Genomic DNA, 13,407 nt, shown 5'->3' with positions numbered 1-13,407 from the left:
TTTTTGTTTTTTTTTTTAAGTGTTCAATTCTTAACTTTTGTTTTCCTCCTTTAGCTTCAACGTGGTCGTAGCATGTCAGTTTGTGTCCCCCACCTTCCTGCTCTTCCCTGTATGTCCTGCATCCCTCTCAGTGCTCCTTGCACCCCACCACCAGCGCTGTCTGCACCTCTTTCTCCTTTCTACCTTCGGACTGTCCCTGAAGAAACCTTTGCAGAAAAGCTTTCTAAAGCCCTGGAAAGTGTCCTGCCCATGCACTCTGCCTCTCCACGCAAGCATCGACGCTCCAGCCTGCCCTCCCTCTCTGTCAGTCCTGTATGTGTTGCCATTTGCCTCCTGGCACAGTAAGATAAGTTATCATTAAATACATCCTGGGCTCTGGGCATTTTTTAAATGAGAAATTGAAGAGTCAGTTCCTTACACTGTCTCTGTAATGTTGATTTTGTTATTTTTATTTATTTCTATGAAGCATTATCATATTTATTCATTATTCTATGAAACATTATCAAACAGTGGCTGACTGCTTTTTTCTTGTCTTTTAGGATAGTATAAATGTAAATTACCCAGTTGTACCGCAGAAGTTAAAGGAAAGACTAGTTCTTATTACCCAAAGTCAGAAGACTTTTCTTTTTCAACTGCTAAGTAAACACTGAATGTTAATTAAGCCCTGCACAAAACAACCAGCTTTTAAAGCCTGATTGCTATGGCTGGTTATTCTTAAAGCTTTGGCTAGCTGTGATAGTGATATTAGACATTTAGAGTATGAATACTTCTGAGGCTTTTTCTGTAAATTCTTATCAGAAATGCCACTTCAACTGCTTCTTAATGGGAAGAAGCCATAGTTTCATGTTTTCTTAGAAAGTCAGATGCAAAGATAATGTGCAATAGAGGAGGTAGTTGCTTTTCAATGTTGAGCTTCAGTTTACACAAAATAAGTTTTGAGAAGCATTTTTGTGTAAATGAAGTAAGTAGAACCAGGTTTAGAACATAGGACAGGTACTTCACCTGTAGGGCCTTCTCATTAGCATCAGTCAATATGGAAATTTGCTGCTGCTTTTCCGGGCAAAAGAGGCTGGGGAGAAAGTAAACAATGTGGAAACAGCGACTTCAAAAAGTCAGAAATGCCATTTGCCTTGGATGGTATATTTACTACTGACTACTATTGACTCCTACAATTTTTTTTCCATTAGGGAAGAGAATATATTGTCTCTGGGCATACTGCAGGCAGAGATGAACAGAGTCAAAATTACTAAATTGTTTGATATTATTACATAGAACTCTCTTCAGTGAAATATTCCCTACAGCTCTTAAATAAGGTTAGCCTCATCTGAACTAGTACGTCAGATGGAGTGGAATTGCCTGAGGACTCTGCTGTTACTAAACCTGTGAATGTTTTATTGTCCAGGCAAGAGTTTCAATGAGTGCTAATTTTCTATGTGGAAAGGTATGACCACAAGTGATTAAATGGATCAAGAGAGATGATCAATTTGGGCAGAACCCAAAGGTTCTTCAGTTTTATCATAAGGGTTTTTTTACCTCTGTGCTGGAATGGGTCCATTTTGTCTTACAAAAGGTTTCTTTTTAGCTTTTTGGCTAGCATACAGGACACTAGCACTGTGGTTTTTGTATTGGAAAACACTAAGATCTAATGTAATCTTCTAAGTGTGAATTAGAGGCTCTGCATTGTTGCTGCTCTCAAGTTCTGAATTTCATATTCCACATATGGCAGTGACCACAGGGGTTTGATTGCATTTCAAGCACTGATCACAATGGATAGGCCATGACAATAAGTCTCGTTCCATTGTCAGGAGCAGAATTGGTTTCTTCTTGTGAACTATTGGAATTGAACTGGAAAAGCAGCTCTAACACCAGCAAATGTTCCCATTTGTAGCTATGCCTGCCATGGATGTATTTAATGGATATTTACGACTCACCTAAATTTCCTAAGTACTGTATGTTTTTGACCATGAACTGAGTATGAATTCTATAAAGTTACTTCACAGAACTGCCTAGTGAACTGTGCATGTTGATGTGCTTTCACTTTTAATGTATGAATTACCTGTCTTGTTCATGTCAATACAGCCTCAGCATCCTCGTGGGGGAACACCACCGTTCCCAGATTCACAGATATTTTTCCCAACCGTTCATGAACGGCCGGTGTCTTTCTCACCACCACCTGTCTGCCCGCCGAAGGTGGCAATTGCTCAGCGGCGCAAGAGCACTTCATTTTTGGAAGCTCAAACTTGCCACTTCCAGCCATTGCTGAAGACTGGCCAGAGTTTAGTTCCACCTGGTGGTAGTCCCACCAATTGGACTCCAGAGGCATTTGTTATGCTAGGCACAGCAGCTCAGAGAGTCGCTGGAGAGCCTCTGCATGTGCAAGTTAATCCCGTGTTTGAGCAAGCTCCTGTCCACAGTGACTATAGATCTGGACCAACACCTCCAGAGGATGCTCGCTACAGAATGCATCCAGAAGCTGTGTATTTGGTGGGCATGCACTATCCATCACAGGTATCGGAGCAGTATGATCGAGTAGCTTATAACGCTCACGCGACTGAACAGCATTTGAAGCAGGTCTCTGAGTCAAACCATGGGCAAGGTGGTCCTCCACAAAGCTCTGTGTTCGACTTTCAATCGGGGCAGACATACCTGGCAAGACACGTTCAGAACATGAGGCTGGATTCTGGGATGGGTCCCCTTTCTCCATTATCCAGTGTTTCAGCTCCTCTGAGTGCAGACCCAGCTCAGATGACGATCCACCAGGTATTTGTTCCGCACTCTGCCCCGGCTGTGCTCTCTCACAGCGGCGATGGCAGAGCGAGCTGTGTCTTTGAGTTCCATGTGCACACACAGAGCTCTGCTGCAGCAGAAGGGGCAGCTTTACCCCCGCGGGTCTACAGAAGTCGCCGGGGCTCTATGGAGACCAGCCAAGAGGAGTCCACCCAAGGCATAGGGTCGCATGGTCGGCTTCAGCCTGTGACAGAGGAGCAGTGTAACTATCTTGGTGCTGGGTTAGCGGGTCCCAGAGGGGGCTCTGCCAGGCTCAGCTGGCCAGAAGGAAGCCCAGAATACTCCAGTGATTCCTCACAGCTGACTTCCTCTGACACTGGTGATTTCCAGTCTCCTCCCCCTACAGGGGGGTCATCTTCTGCTTTTGGTTCAGACTTCTCATTGCCCATTGTTCAGCTGCCTCAGAAGGTGTTGCAAGAGTCGCAGCTCTTCATCTGCTTCCCGCAGGGAGCCTCAACTCAGCAGGCCTTGTCCACCTCGCTTTCATCAGGACCACCTGCATCCTATCCTCAGGTTACAGGAGCAAACCCTTCCAGAATTTCACTGCTTTTTATAAATCATACCTGGCACTAAAAGGGAAACCTTGCTTTTAGACCTGCTCCATGTGGTTCTAAGAATTAGCAGTCATGGGGGTGTCTTTCCACCAAGTCTATACTAGGATCTCTTTAACTTAACCAGGTTGCTATGAGATAATGAGGCATTAGCAACTGTTTGGTCTGTGTTCAGATTTGGCTGAAATATTGGTAGGGCTTTTGTGTTAAAAGTAAAGAATGGTCAGTGTTCCTCCTGGGACTAGCTGTTCTTTTGTTGAGAGGTAGCTGGAGTACCAAATTGGCTTTTAAACAGTGGTTTTAATGAAATGTATCTTCTCCACAGTTAGAATCAGCAGGTGATAGTAAAACTTGCTTTGTGTTTCTGTTGCTGCTCTTTAGCCATTTTAATGTGTTATTTGAAGTTGAACTTTCATACAAATAATGTTCCATTAGACAACAAGGTTATTTTGGTGACTGTCCAAAATGCAAGAGCTTTTTCTAGACTTGGGGAAAGAAAGTGGGAAGAGAGGAATGGAAGGAGCATGTGTTATGTGCATGTACATGGATTTGGAAATGTATTTGTTGAAGAAGTATTTGAAGAAGCTAAACAGGATGAGTAGTTAATTAATGGCACGAACAGCTGTTGCTAATTGGTATTGCCACCTTATAAGCCTTATGTGGTGTCCTTTTAAATAGCAAAACGTGAGGCCTGAAGCTTAGTTTGGAGATGTGTGTTTTATCAGCATATGTGGTATTTGCGTTTGCAATGGTCACCTTTCTGTACGCTGTGACTGTGAGGTGTGTGTCTATATACATTGCATCTGCACTCGTAGTCTGAAGTCTCATAACTTCCTGTGAAAAGAGAGGATTTACTTTAAGTAGGCTTCTCTCTTACCTCTTTTGTCCTTGGAATTAGGGGCTTTGACATTTTAGTTACTGGAGTATTAGCAACTTTGGGATTTGTGTGAAGGAGAATCGTTTTGCTTTCTGTGTTAAGATCAAGAACTAAGTATTTAAGGCTTTCTGTAAGGGATAATAAAGGTGTTTTAGTAGAGCTGGAACAGCTTTAATCACCAGTCTAATAGATAGCAATTGCTGTACTGTAGAATTTGTAGAATGAATCTCCTACTCCAGAACTTCGAAAACTACGTGGAGATTTTTTTCTCCATAAACCTTTGTTAAACTCAGGAGGGGAATTCTGATGGATATAGAATACATCTGGAAAACAAAAAAAAGAGGTCATGTTTTTGGCAGAATGTAAGTTCTGGGATCTTTTATGTAATTCATTAGAAGATTAGAATTTGAAACCCAAACTGAGTCAATGTGAACAGATGTTACAGCAGTGGGATGTAGCACATGTTTAAATCCTAGCCAGCAAGGGCCTCAAGCTTCTAAAACAGCAAAGAAAAAAATGGTTCTCTTCATTGGCAGTCTGCTTTCCCCAAAGTTTCCGTAATTAGAAAAGTATGTAATTTTAACAGACTTGTTCCTAATGAACTTCTGCAAGCTGAATGATCAAGCATTAAGGACTTAGGTATTTCTGATATGATACATATGCACCAGATATGCTTCTTACAAAGGCAGTTCACCCAAGTGGTGCATGCTCAGGGAACTCGTCTGGAGGTCTTTGTCTGGTTCTCTCCCAGGAGCTGATAAAGAAATGCAGTTGTCACAAAAACAGTAATATGGATCCTGGGATCTGATAAAAAAATGTCAGCCACAAAAATAATACTGGAAGTCCATTCCATTTTCCTCTGCATCTTCCACATTCATTTGTATGCCACTCATCCATTTTTTTCGTTGCTTACTCAAAAATTCTGTCTTAGCTAGAATGTGAACCCCCATATTTTTCCATATCCGATTCTGGGTAGCCTTTGAATGGCAGTGACTCTGGAAATGATTATCAGCCTGTGTTTTGACATGCCTCTCAAAGGAAACTCATGACATCTACGTGTACTGGGTACTTTGTATTTGAAGTAGAATTCTGTGTATCTTTGTGCCTGTTTTTCTTATGGATAGTTTTATGTCCATGTAGCCTCCTTTTATTGCCCCACCTGGCTGTGTCTAGAACACGTGTAAAGGTAAAACTTAATGCGTGTATTTCCAGTTGCCATACCAAGGCATCCTGCTCTTAAAGCATCACCAGTGGAAGAAGAAGCTGGTAGGCTGATTTGTCTCATGTTGAGGGGCATGTGGGTTGCAGAGTCTTTCTGTATTGGTTATTTTGGAAGACTTAAAATGAAGTTCAGATCTCCTCCAGATCGCTCTGCTTTGTTCTGGTTGTTGTAATGGAATTTGGCCAGAAGGACTGCTTGTCCAAAAGGACAAGCTAGAAACCTATTCCAACCAGATCATTCCAGGCAGAAATGATTTTAACTGCCTGCAGCAGAAACCATTGGGTTTTTCTCAGCTGATTCTCTTTTTTTTTTTTTTCCTCAGACACAGGTGCAAGGCCAGCCAGCCTCAAGCAATGCATCGGTGCCATCCCAGCCTACTCAGCACACTCAGCAGGTAAGATCATAGTTCCTCAGCTCAGGACTGAAGTACACCCAGCATAGAATTTTGATGACTCTTTGAAGAGCAACTGACTACCTCTGTCACCATTTGACCCACAGTTTTGCAGCAAAGGAATCCTCTGGTTCTCACCCAGTCTAGCTTGCTATACATACACACTGACTTTCTGAAATATATTTTAAAAATCATGTTAATACTTGTTTTCCCATGCCTGTCTTCCCCAGCTTCCACCTGAGCTTGCAGTGGTGTTCCTGTTCAAGGGGAGACATGTCAGGATTTGTAAATTAGACTGTCTAGACAGTCAGACTTCATTCTCATGATTTCTTCTGACTGGAAATGTGATCTGCAACATTCTCTTCTCTTAACTGCCTTGTCTTCCTTTTTAGAATCTTCATTCTTGGTTTCATAGGTGAAAGAATTCTGTTGCAAGATTTGGTGCCAATAATGGAATTGTATTAGTAATGCTAATAAGTAATTCTTAAAGCTTGACTGACTTGGCATATTCTGAAGAACTACTGATACCATTTAGGAGAGAGTAAAAAGCAGAATTTAAGTAGGATATGCTTTAAAAAAATCTCTGTTGGGGGGGGAAATACAGCTTCTGCCTCTTTTTCCTGCTACAGAGTGCACAGCAGCCAGCCTCTTCCCAACAGCCTGGACAATACCAGCTGCAGCAGCCCTCAGTTTCTGCCAGCACCACTCCTGCACAAACTGTCTCTCAAACTCAAACTTCACAGATCATGCCAATGCCTCAGGCAGCAGCTGGGACACAGGTAAACAAAATTCTTTCTAGAAGTTTTTGTTTTTCTTCTTTACAGCTGGTAAATTCAATATGCTGCTGCTTTCACTTCTGTCATCTTTTCTAATGGTTCCAAAACATTCATCCAAACAAGAGTATTCTTAGTGTACTACAACTGCCAATTGGCGTTGGAAAACGCGTTGAAACCCTTTCACACGTGGCAGTTGTGAGTAATTTGAGGGAAGGAGAGCGCTTCCATGCACAAAGATCTTTAAAGTGTCAAAAATATCAGGAGGCATATTGATGAGTGGTGTATTGTGAACGGATTCTCAGGAACTTCTCATTTCTCTGTTTCCCATACACTCTCTATCTTCTGCACCATTACATGTGTAAAACATACTCACTTATTTAGGCAGTGAACTATAGGACTCCTTTCTTCATTCTGTCATCCTTCTTACTCGCTCTTCTTTACTTCGTGGTCAGGAAGCTTCTGTTATTGAATATTGCTTCATTTTGGCTCATATCTCTGTTGAATGTGTGAGCCACAATTTTGTTTTTAAAATTATTGTTTTGTTGCTTGTTCATCTAAACTGCCTTTCCAGTTGCATCGTTTGCTGGCTTTAATTGACATATTCCCTGCCATTCTCTGAATGCTGGCACAGTGGATTTTGATACTCCTTTTCTTTAGTCCCCATACTCAAAGCTGACAGATTTGTTGTAAGATTTGCACTTCTTTGCTGTAAGAAGGCAGGCTTTGGTCTGGGGACAGAGTTGAGGGGAATTTGATTCTGTTTATGCACAAATCAGTGCTTCAGGGTATTCGAATGTTGCTCTTTCACCCTCTGTGGGTGTCTGTTTCAAGAGCCTGTTGAGTTCTTCAAGGGAAGTGTTGCAAAGTGAGGACTGTTTGGAACTCCAGCTAGCTTCCCAGCCACTCTGCCAACTGTGCTCCCCAGCCACTTTAACAGAGTGCTGTAACTTGAATAATGCTTTCTTTGACTAATGTGTAAATCTCTGCTTTCCGCAACCCTGCTTTAAAAAAAAAATCTATCTCTATTTTCTTTACCTCCCCAGCTTCCTGTTTCCCAACCAGTGTCGATCATCCAAGGCGAGCCTCAATTACCTGTTGCAGCATCTTCTCTCCCTCAGCCTTCAGTTGCCCCATCAGTCCCCATTGGCTCTCATTTTCTACCCATGGGACAGGCCTTGCCAACTTCCGTGGTTCCCCAGTTCCCAGTGTCTCAGTTGCCTGTAGCAGCTCCTCATGTGACGGTGGCTCAGCCAGGTTTCCAGTCGCTGCCCCTTTCGATGGCAGCTGGCATGAATCAGCCACTGCTGACGCTGGCCACGTCTGCCGCGGCAGCTGCTGTTCCCGTAGGACCAACGGCTGTCCCTAGCCAGCTCCCCACACTGATGCAGCCGGTGGCTCAGCTGCCCAGCCAGGTTCTCCCGCAGCTCCTGCAGCCGGCTGTCCAGTCCGTGGGATTGCCAGTCAGCATTGGACAAGCTGCTGAAGCTTCACTTCCTGCTGGAGATGCTCTTTACCAGGTATTGTTGCAAGCCAGCAGACCTCTTCTCCACGTTTTTGCCCGTTCCTCTAAGGTACCAGATCTGAGCCCTGGGCCCTGGCCAGCTCACTTCTCATATGAGAGCCATTAAGCCACTAAGAGAAATTCTGTTGCGCGGTAAAGAACTGTTTTAAGGAGAAGAGAAGAAAAAACTCCTTGGACAACCATGTGTTTTGAGTTTTTCATATTTGGCACTGGAATTTGTCTAAAATGACAGAATCATAGTGCAGGGCTTTGTTCAACCACCGTGTGAGAGGACAGCTGTATACTCAAGAGATCTGTCAGCTTGAGGAAAAAGAAAATAAGAAATTGTAACTTTAAAAATGGGAGATGTGTGTTGGAAAGAAAATCAATGGCAGCATATTCAACAATGTCAGTGTTTCATTCCAGGTCTGGGAAGGGGTGGGACAGGGAATTTGTAGAGGTCAGTCAGGCAGCATGGATCTTGGATGTGACGTAAGTACCTGATGCTGGTTGTGATCTGCTAGACTGGTGGGCACAGACTGCTTCAGTGACTTTGTGTGATCACTCACTGTAAAAGTGGCTACCTGAATAATGATAGAAGTGTTCCTTGTTTCTGGGTCAGCTCATTACAACAGAACAGGAAGAACACAAGAGTGTTCTTGCTATTTAATCTCAAGAACCAGCAGCAGTTGTGTAACATCTGAGTCGTAGTTGTTCGGCTTGAAAATGCTTCAAGCTCATTTCTAATCTCAGGCTTTAAAATCTTAGGCTATATAGGCAGCTGTGAGAGTTGGGAGATGAAGATTGTTTTGCTTAAGACTTGGGACTATGAGTGGGAATTTGTTTGTTCAAGCATGGTGACTTGCATGCTGGCTGCATGAGCAGTTTGCTCCACATCTTTGGGAAGATTTTGGGAGTGCTTGAGCAACTGCCGAAGTTTGGGATATGCCCCTGGAACTGATAGTTTTTTTTATTACTGTCTTGTTTCCTAATTAGCTCTGACATTCACTGACTTGATTCCCTCGTTTCTGTTACAGGGCTTCCCATCTCGGCTGACACCGCAATACCCAGGGGACTCGAGCGTTGCACCTTCCTCTGCTGTGGCCTCTGCCAGCATTCCTTCTGCTGTGCTGTCCCCTCCCATGCCCACAGATGCAATGGCCCAGTCAGCCTACCTTGCTCCTGTTGTGCAGCCGTATGGGGAACAGAACGTTTTAGTTTCCATGGGCAGCCTGGGAGGACAGGTTCAGGTGCCCCAGCCTCCTGTGAGTTTAGCACAACAGGCCTCATCTGCCTCCTCGCAGCAGGCAGTCGTGGAGGTAAATATGTGGAATATAATGTGACAATAGATTTTGGATGTTTGACTCATGCAACAGTGTGTGTCTGTGGGGATCTAATCCCTTCTGTGCTTGTCTTCAGTTGGAAGTTAATATTTCAAATTACCTTTTTCTTACAGCAGAATGTCATGCCAATGTGGGGACCTTGTTGCCACTGGTTGTTCTGTTGGGAAGTGAGTGTGCATCCTGCAGGCAAAAAGCAGTAAACACTTCACTTCTTGCTTGTACTGTAGAACATTTTTGCCATATCAAAGACAAGCTGCAGTTGGTAGCCGTTGAGAATCTGTCATTACGCCTATTCCCTGCAGCGTGGTTCTTGCAGGGACAATTTGAATTGTCTCTGTGTTCTGCATTGGCTTGCCTTTTGCACATTCTGTTAGTAAGACTGTAACTGCATGGCAAACTGTAGTGACATGTGGCAGTAGAAAGGATGGCTGGTTTCCTCTCCTCACCCCTCCTCAGATGATATTTTGCTTCACTGCAGTTTGCTCTAGAATATTTTGTAGACTAAAGCTGTCTAGATGCCAGCTGTTTAAACTTCTAAAAAGGCAGAGCTTTCAACTTTACAACTGGTTTGGGAGAAAACACTGAAGACTACTGGGTTGCTTGAAGAGGAGCTGTAATCTTTGGGGGAGTTCTTGATTGTAGGTTTCTATCCATAGGGTACTCAGGGAGTCTCACAGACTGCTTCTTCAGAGACTCTTCCAGCAACACAGCCTGCTCAGTCTACCCCTTTGGCTTCTTCTATGGATAGGTGAGCATTGCTTCTTTTCACCAAACTGAATTTTAATGTCGTCTGTTAGATTATACTTCCATGGATAATCTTTTAGATATATTTTTTCACCAGGGGTATATATTTTTTTCACTGAGAATGTTCTTGAGCATGTGAGTAACTAAAGTTCCTAGAGGAAAAATAGGGTCATGAAGGGTGGAGCAGGTTGTGATTTATGGTAAAGTATGGAGGGAATAAATAAGATTGTATATAGTGATTAACTTCTAGTCCTTTTTCCTTTGTCATTCAAATGGATCATAAGCGATGCTTTTTTTGTCCTTCTGAATACTTAAATAGTATTCAAACTCCAAATAGCTTGAAAACATAAGATAGGTTTATACAACTCAGCTTGCAAGAGGGTGTAGCAAAATAATTACTGTTAGAATTTCTATTTAAGCAACCCAAAGTGGCAACAGGACTGTTTTCCTCTACTCAGTGATTAACACACATCTACCACTTCCCAGAACAGAGTATCACGTGATAGGTTAAAGAGCATCGTTGCAGTTCTGGAATGCATGGATACTAACAGGAAGTTGCCTTTTGTTTTTAGTGCACATTCTGATGTTGCTTCAGGATTGAGTGATGGCAACGAGAATGTCCCGGCTTCCAGTGGAAGGCACGAAGGGAGGACGACGAAACGTCACATGCGCAGGTCTGTCCGCAGCCGCTCTCGCCATGAGAAGACTTCTAGGCCGAAGCTGAGAATTCTCAATGTGAGTATGTTTTATTTTAGGGACAGTTCAGTAGTCATGATGCATTTTTGCGCCTCTACAAGCAGCCCAAATATCGTGTGTTAAGAGCTTTTTGGAGCATTAGATAAGGTAAAATTGGCTTGCTTAGCTACCAGTGGTTCCACAGAATATTCCAGAATATTTGGTGTATCCTCATGATGCCTTGAAGTGGCTACCTAAAAACAGAGTCTAGACAAGATTAAGAGAACAGAAGTAGGTATTTATTTGAAGGGCCTTCAAAGGTACACCTTGGGAGTGTAAAGCCTACAAGGGGCTCCACCCAAGATGGACGCTGGCTCACTGGTTCTTCACACTTTTATAAGTTTGGTCCATTTGCATATCAGGGTTAATTCTCCAATTATAGCTTCAGTTAATGATGTAATTACCCCAAGTTTGCCCCTCCTCTTCAAAGGCTTTTATTTTACACATTTTGGGGTCTGGGACAACTGAGGTCCCCTTGAAGAGCAAACCTGGAGAGGTTTGTTATGTCTAACCAGCATGAGAGAGCAGCAGCTGACAGGCTGCATGAAACTTCAGAGTTACAACACCAGGCAGTGCGGGATTTGACAAACATAAAAGTTAAAACCTAAGGCATCACTCAGACAAAATTCATGCTCTACGTGGCATCATTTATTAGACTGGAAAGATAGAACATGTTTGTATTACACCAGTACTGTTGGTTTGTCTCAGTGAACTTTAAAGCAAAAGTCTTAGATTCTTGTGCTTTTGGTTTGAAGTATTATTTTCTTCGCTTTAGGTTTCAAACAAAGGTGATCGGGTAGTGGAATGCCAGCTAGAGACACACAATCGGAAAATGGTTACTTTCAAATTTGATTTGGATGGTGATAACCCTGAGGAAATAGCTTCAATCATGGTAAGATATTTTAGAGACGAAGAAGCCAGACAGTTGTATTTTTTTGTTTATGTTTCAGAATTGCTCTGCCATGTAGCATGGTGTGTGTTCACCTTACTGGTACACAACCACAACTAGAAATTTGGCACAGAATGGTTTAGCAGTCTGATAATTAATTAATGTTGCATGCACAGGTCACATGGAAATTTGTGTCAGTTTTTAACTTAGAATTGAGGTTTTTATCAGGTAAAACTGCTTCTGGTTTTTTGTTGTTGGTTTTCTGTTTTTTTTTTTTTTTTTTCCAATCTGACATTTTTAAAACTGCAAGCAACCTTCTGGTGGAAGTGCCAGGTTAAAACAATTCTCTTTGCTTTTCTAAGAGCAGACATTGCTAGATCTTCTTAATCTTCAAGTGTTTCACCATTGTTGTCAATTAAAATGGGAAGATTCTGCCTTTAAAGTCAGAAAGGGGAATTGTGTTTTGGTTTCTGAAAGTACACAGTGACTGATGCTGCTTTTGACTTCATCGAAAGAAAAAACTTCTCCATTTGATGTATGATGGCCAGGCATAGGAAGGAATTTACCCTGTAGAGATACATTTAAATGAGAGTACTGAGTAGCATAGAATAGAACCCCCCTTTTTGTTTTTTAATTTAAACTCTCATTTTTAGTCTGGTACAGTCTAAATGAGCCTGAGATGGTTTTAGTGTTACTGGAGTGAGGGGGGATGACAAAACACAGTATCTTTTGCCATCTTCTTGGGCACCTGGACAGTATTTATCTTTTGCTTAGAGAGGTGACGGAATCTGAGTTGGTGTGTGCTGGATTTGTACTTGTCAAAAGGAACCAAACCAGTAATATGGGAGAAATTATCTCTGCCCCTAATGGCTTTCTGAGGAAGAGGAAGAAGTTGGTTCTTGGCTAAGTACAGTACAGAAGTCAATAACATGAAGTCATGTGCCAGGAAATATGGAGAGTACACAGATGTTTTTCTTCACCTTATACCTAAAGTGATCCTATGGAGAAATACGAGAGTATGATTTATAAAAAATGAGCCAAAACTAACACACAAACACTCTCCAAGCAACAACAAATGCAGTTATTTGAAGATGAGTAGGAGCAAAATAAGTGAACTTTGCATCCAAAATACAGTCACATAGTTCAAAGTGTGCAATCTAATTTAAACATCTCAGGCTGGAACCTTGTGCTCGTTGGTTCCTTGTTGAATATTGAGCAAACTTTTGGTTGCAAGACTTCCTTGTTTCCTTTTAATCACGATACTGTTTGGCATACCCCATATAGGTGTCTGTCGTTCCTAAACTTACAGTACTGAAGGTTTCTTTAACTAGTAAAGTATTCTGCATTGCAAAGGCTGATACAAGCACATCACGCCTGACTTGCCTTTTCTTGACCCAGCATCCCAGGAATTTAATGTAAAAGGAGCATCTCAGGCTTTACTTCTAAGGTACTTTGTCTCTCTTTCCCAGCAGAGAATCTGTGACTGACAGCTCTGTTTCATAGACTGTTTTTGCGAGTTTTGCCATACATAATTTCAGGAGACAGAATCCTCTCATGGGTTAGACCAAATCAAAAATATCTTCCTAACTGC

The 13,407-nt window shown here is 42.4% G+C and overlaps 1 protein-coding gene across 9 annotated transcripts in view; it reads left to right on the top strand.

Annotated features, from left to right (window-relative positions):
• Positions 1-13,407, top strand: part of WNK1 (WNK lysine deficient protein kinase 1) — a 100,689-nt gene that overhangs the window by 61,702 nt on the left and 25,580 nt on the right. For 6 of the 9 annotated variants that reach the window (XM_039570885.1, XM_039570882.1, XM_019288633.3 and 3 more), the window contains exons 9-17: positions 55-312; positions 2,080-2,508; positions 5,760-5,831; positions 6,458-6,607; positions 7,648-8,121; positions 9,143-9,424; positions 10,105-10,196; positions 10,765-10,927; positions 11,703-11,819. In XM_039570885.1, the coding sequence (XP_039426819.1) occupies positions 55-312; positions 2,080-2,508; positions 5,760-5,831; positions 6,458-6,607; positions 7,648-8,121; positions 9,143-9,424; positions 10,105-10,196; positions 10,765-10,927; positions 11,703-11,819 (2,037 nt within the window). The remainder of the gene's footprint in view (positions 1-54; positions 313-2,079; positions 2,509-5,759; positions 5,832-6,457; positions 6,608-7,647; positions 8,122-9,142; positions 9,425-10,104; positions 10,197-10,764; positions 10,928-11,702; positions 11,820-13,407) is intronic. The other 3 variants (XM_039570888.1, XM_039570889.1, XM_039570890.1) reach the window with 3 other exon arrangements.

Source organism: Corvus cornix, chromosome 1A (assembly GCF_000738735.6).
Source record: "Corvus cornix cornix isolate S_Up_H32 chromosome 1A, ASM73873v5, whole genome shotgun sequence".
Classification (NCBI taxonomy): Eukaryota; Metazoa; Chordata; class Aves; order Passeriformes; family Corvidae; genus Corvus; species Corvus cornix.
The sequence above is the reverse complement of the archived record's forward strand: the minus strand, read 5'-3'. Positions and strand labels throughout refer to the sequence as shown.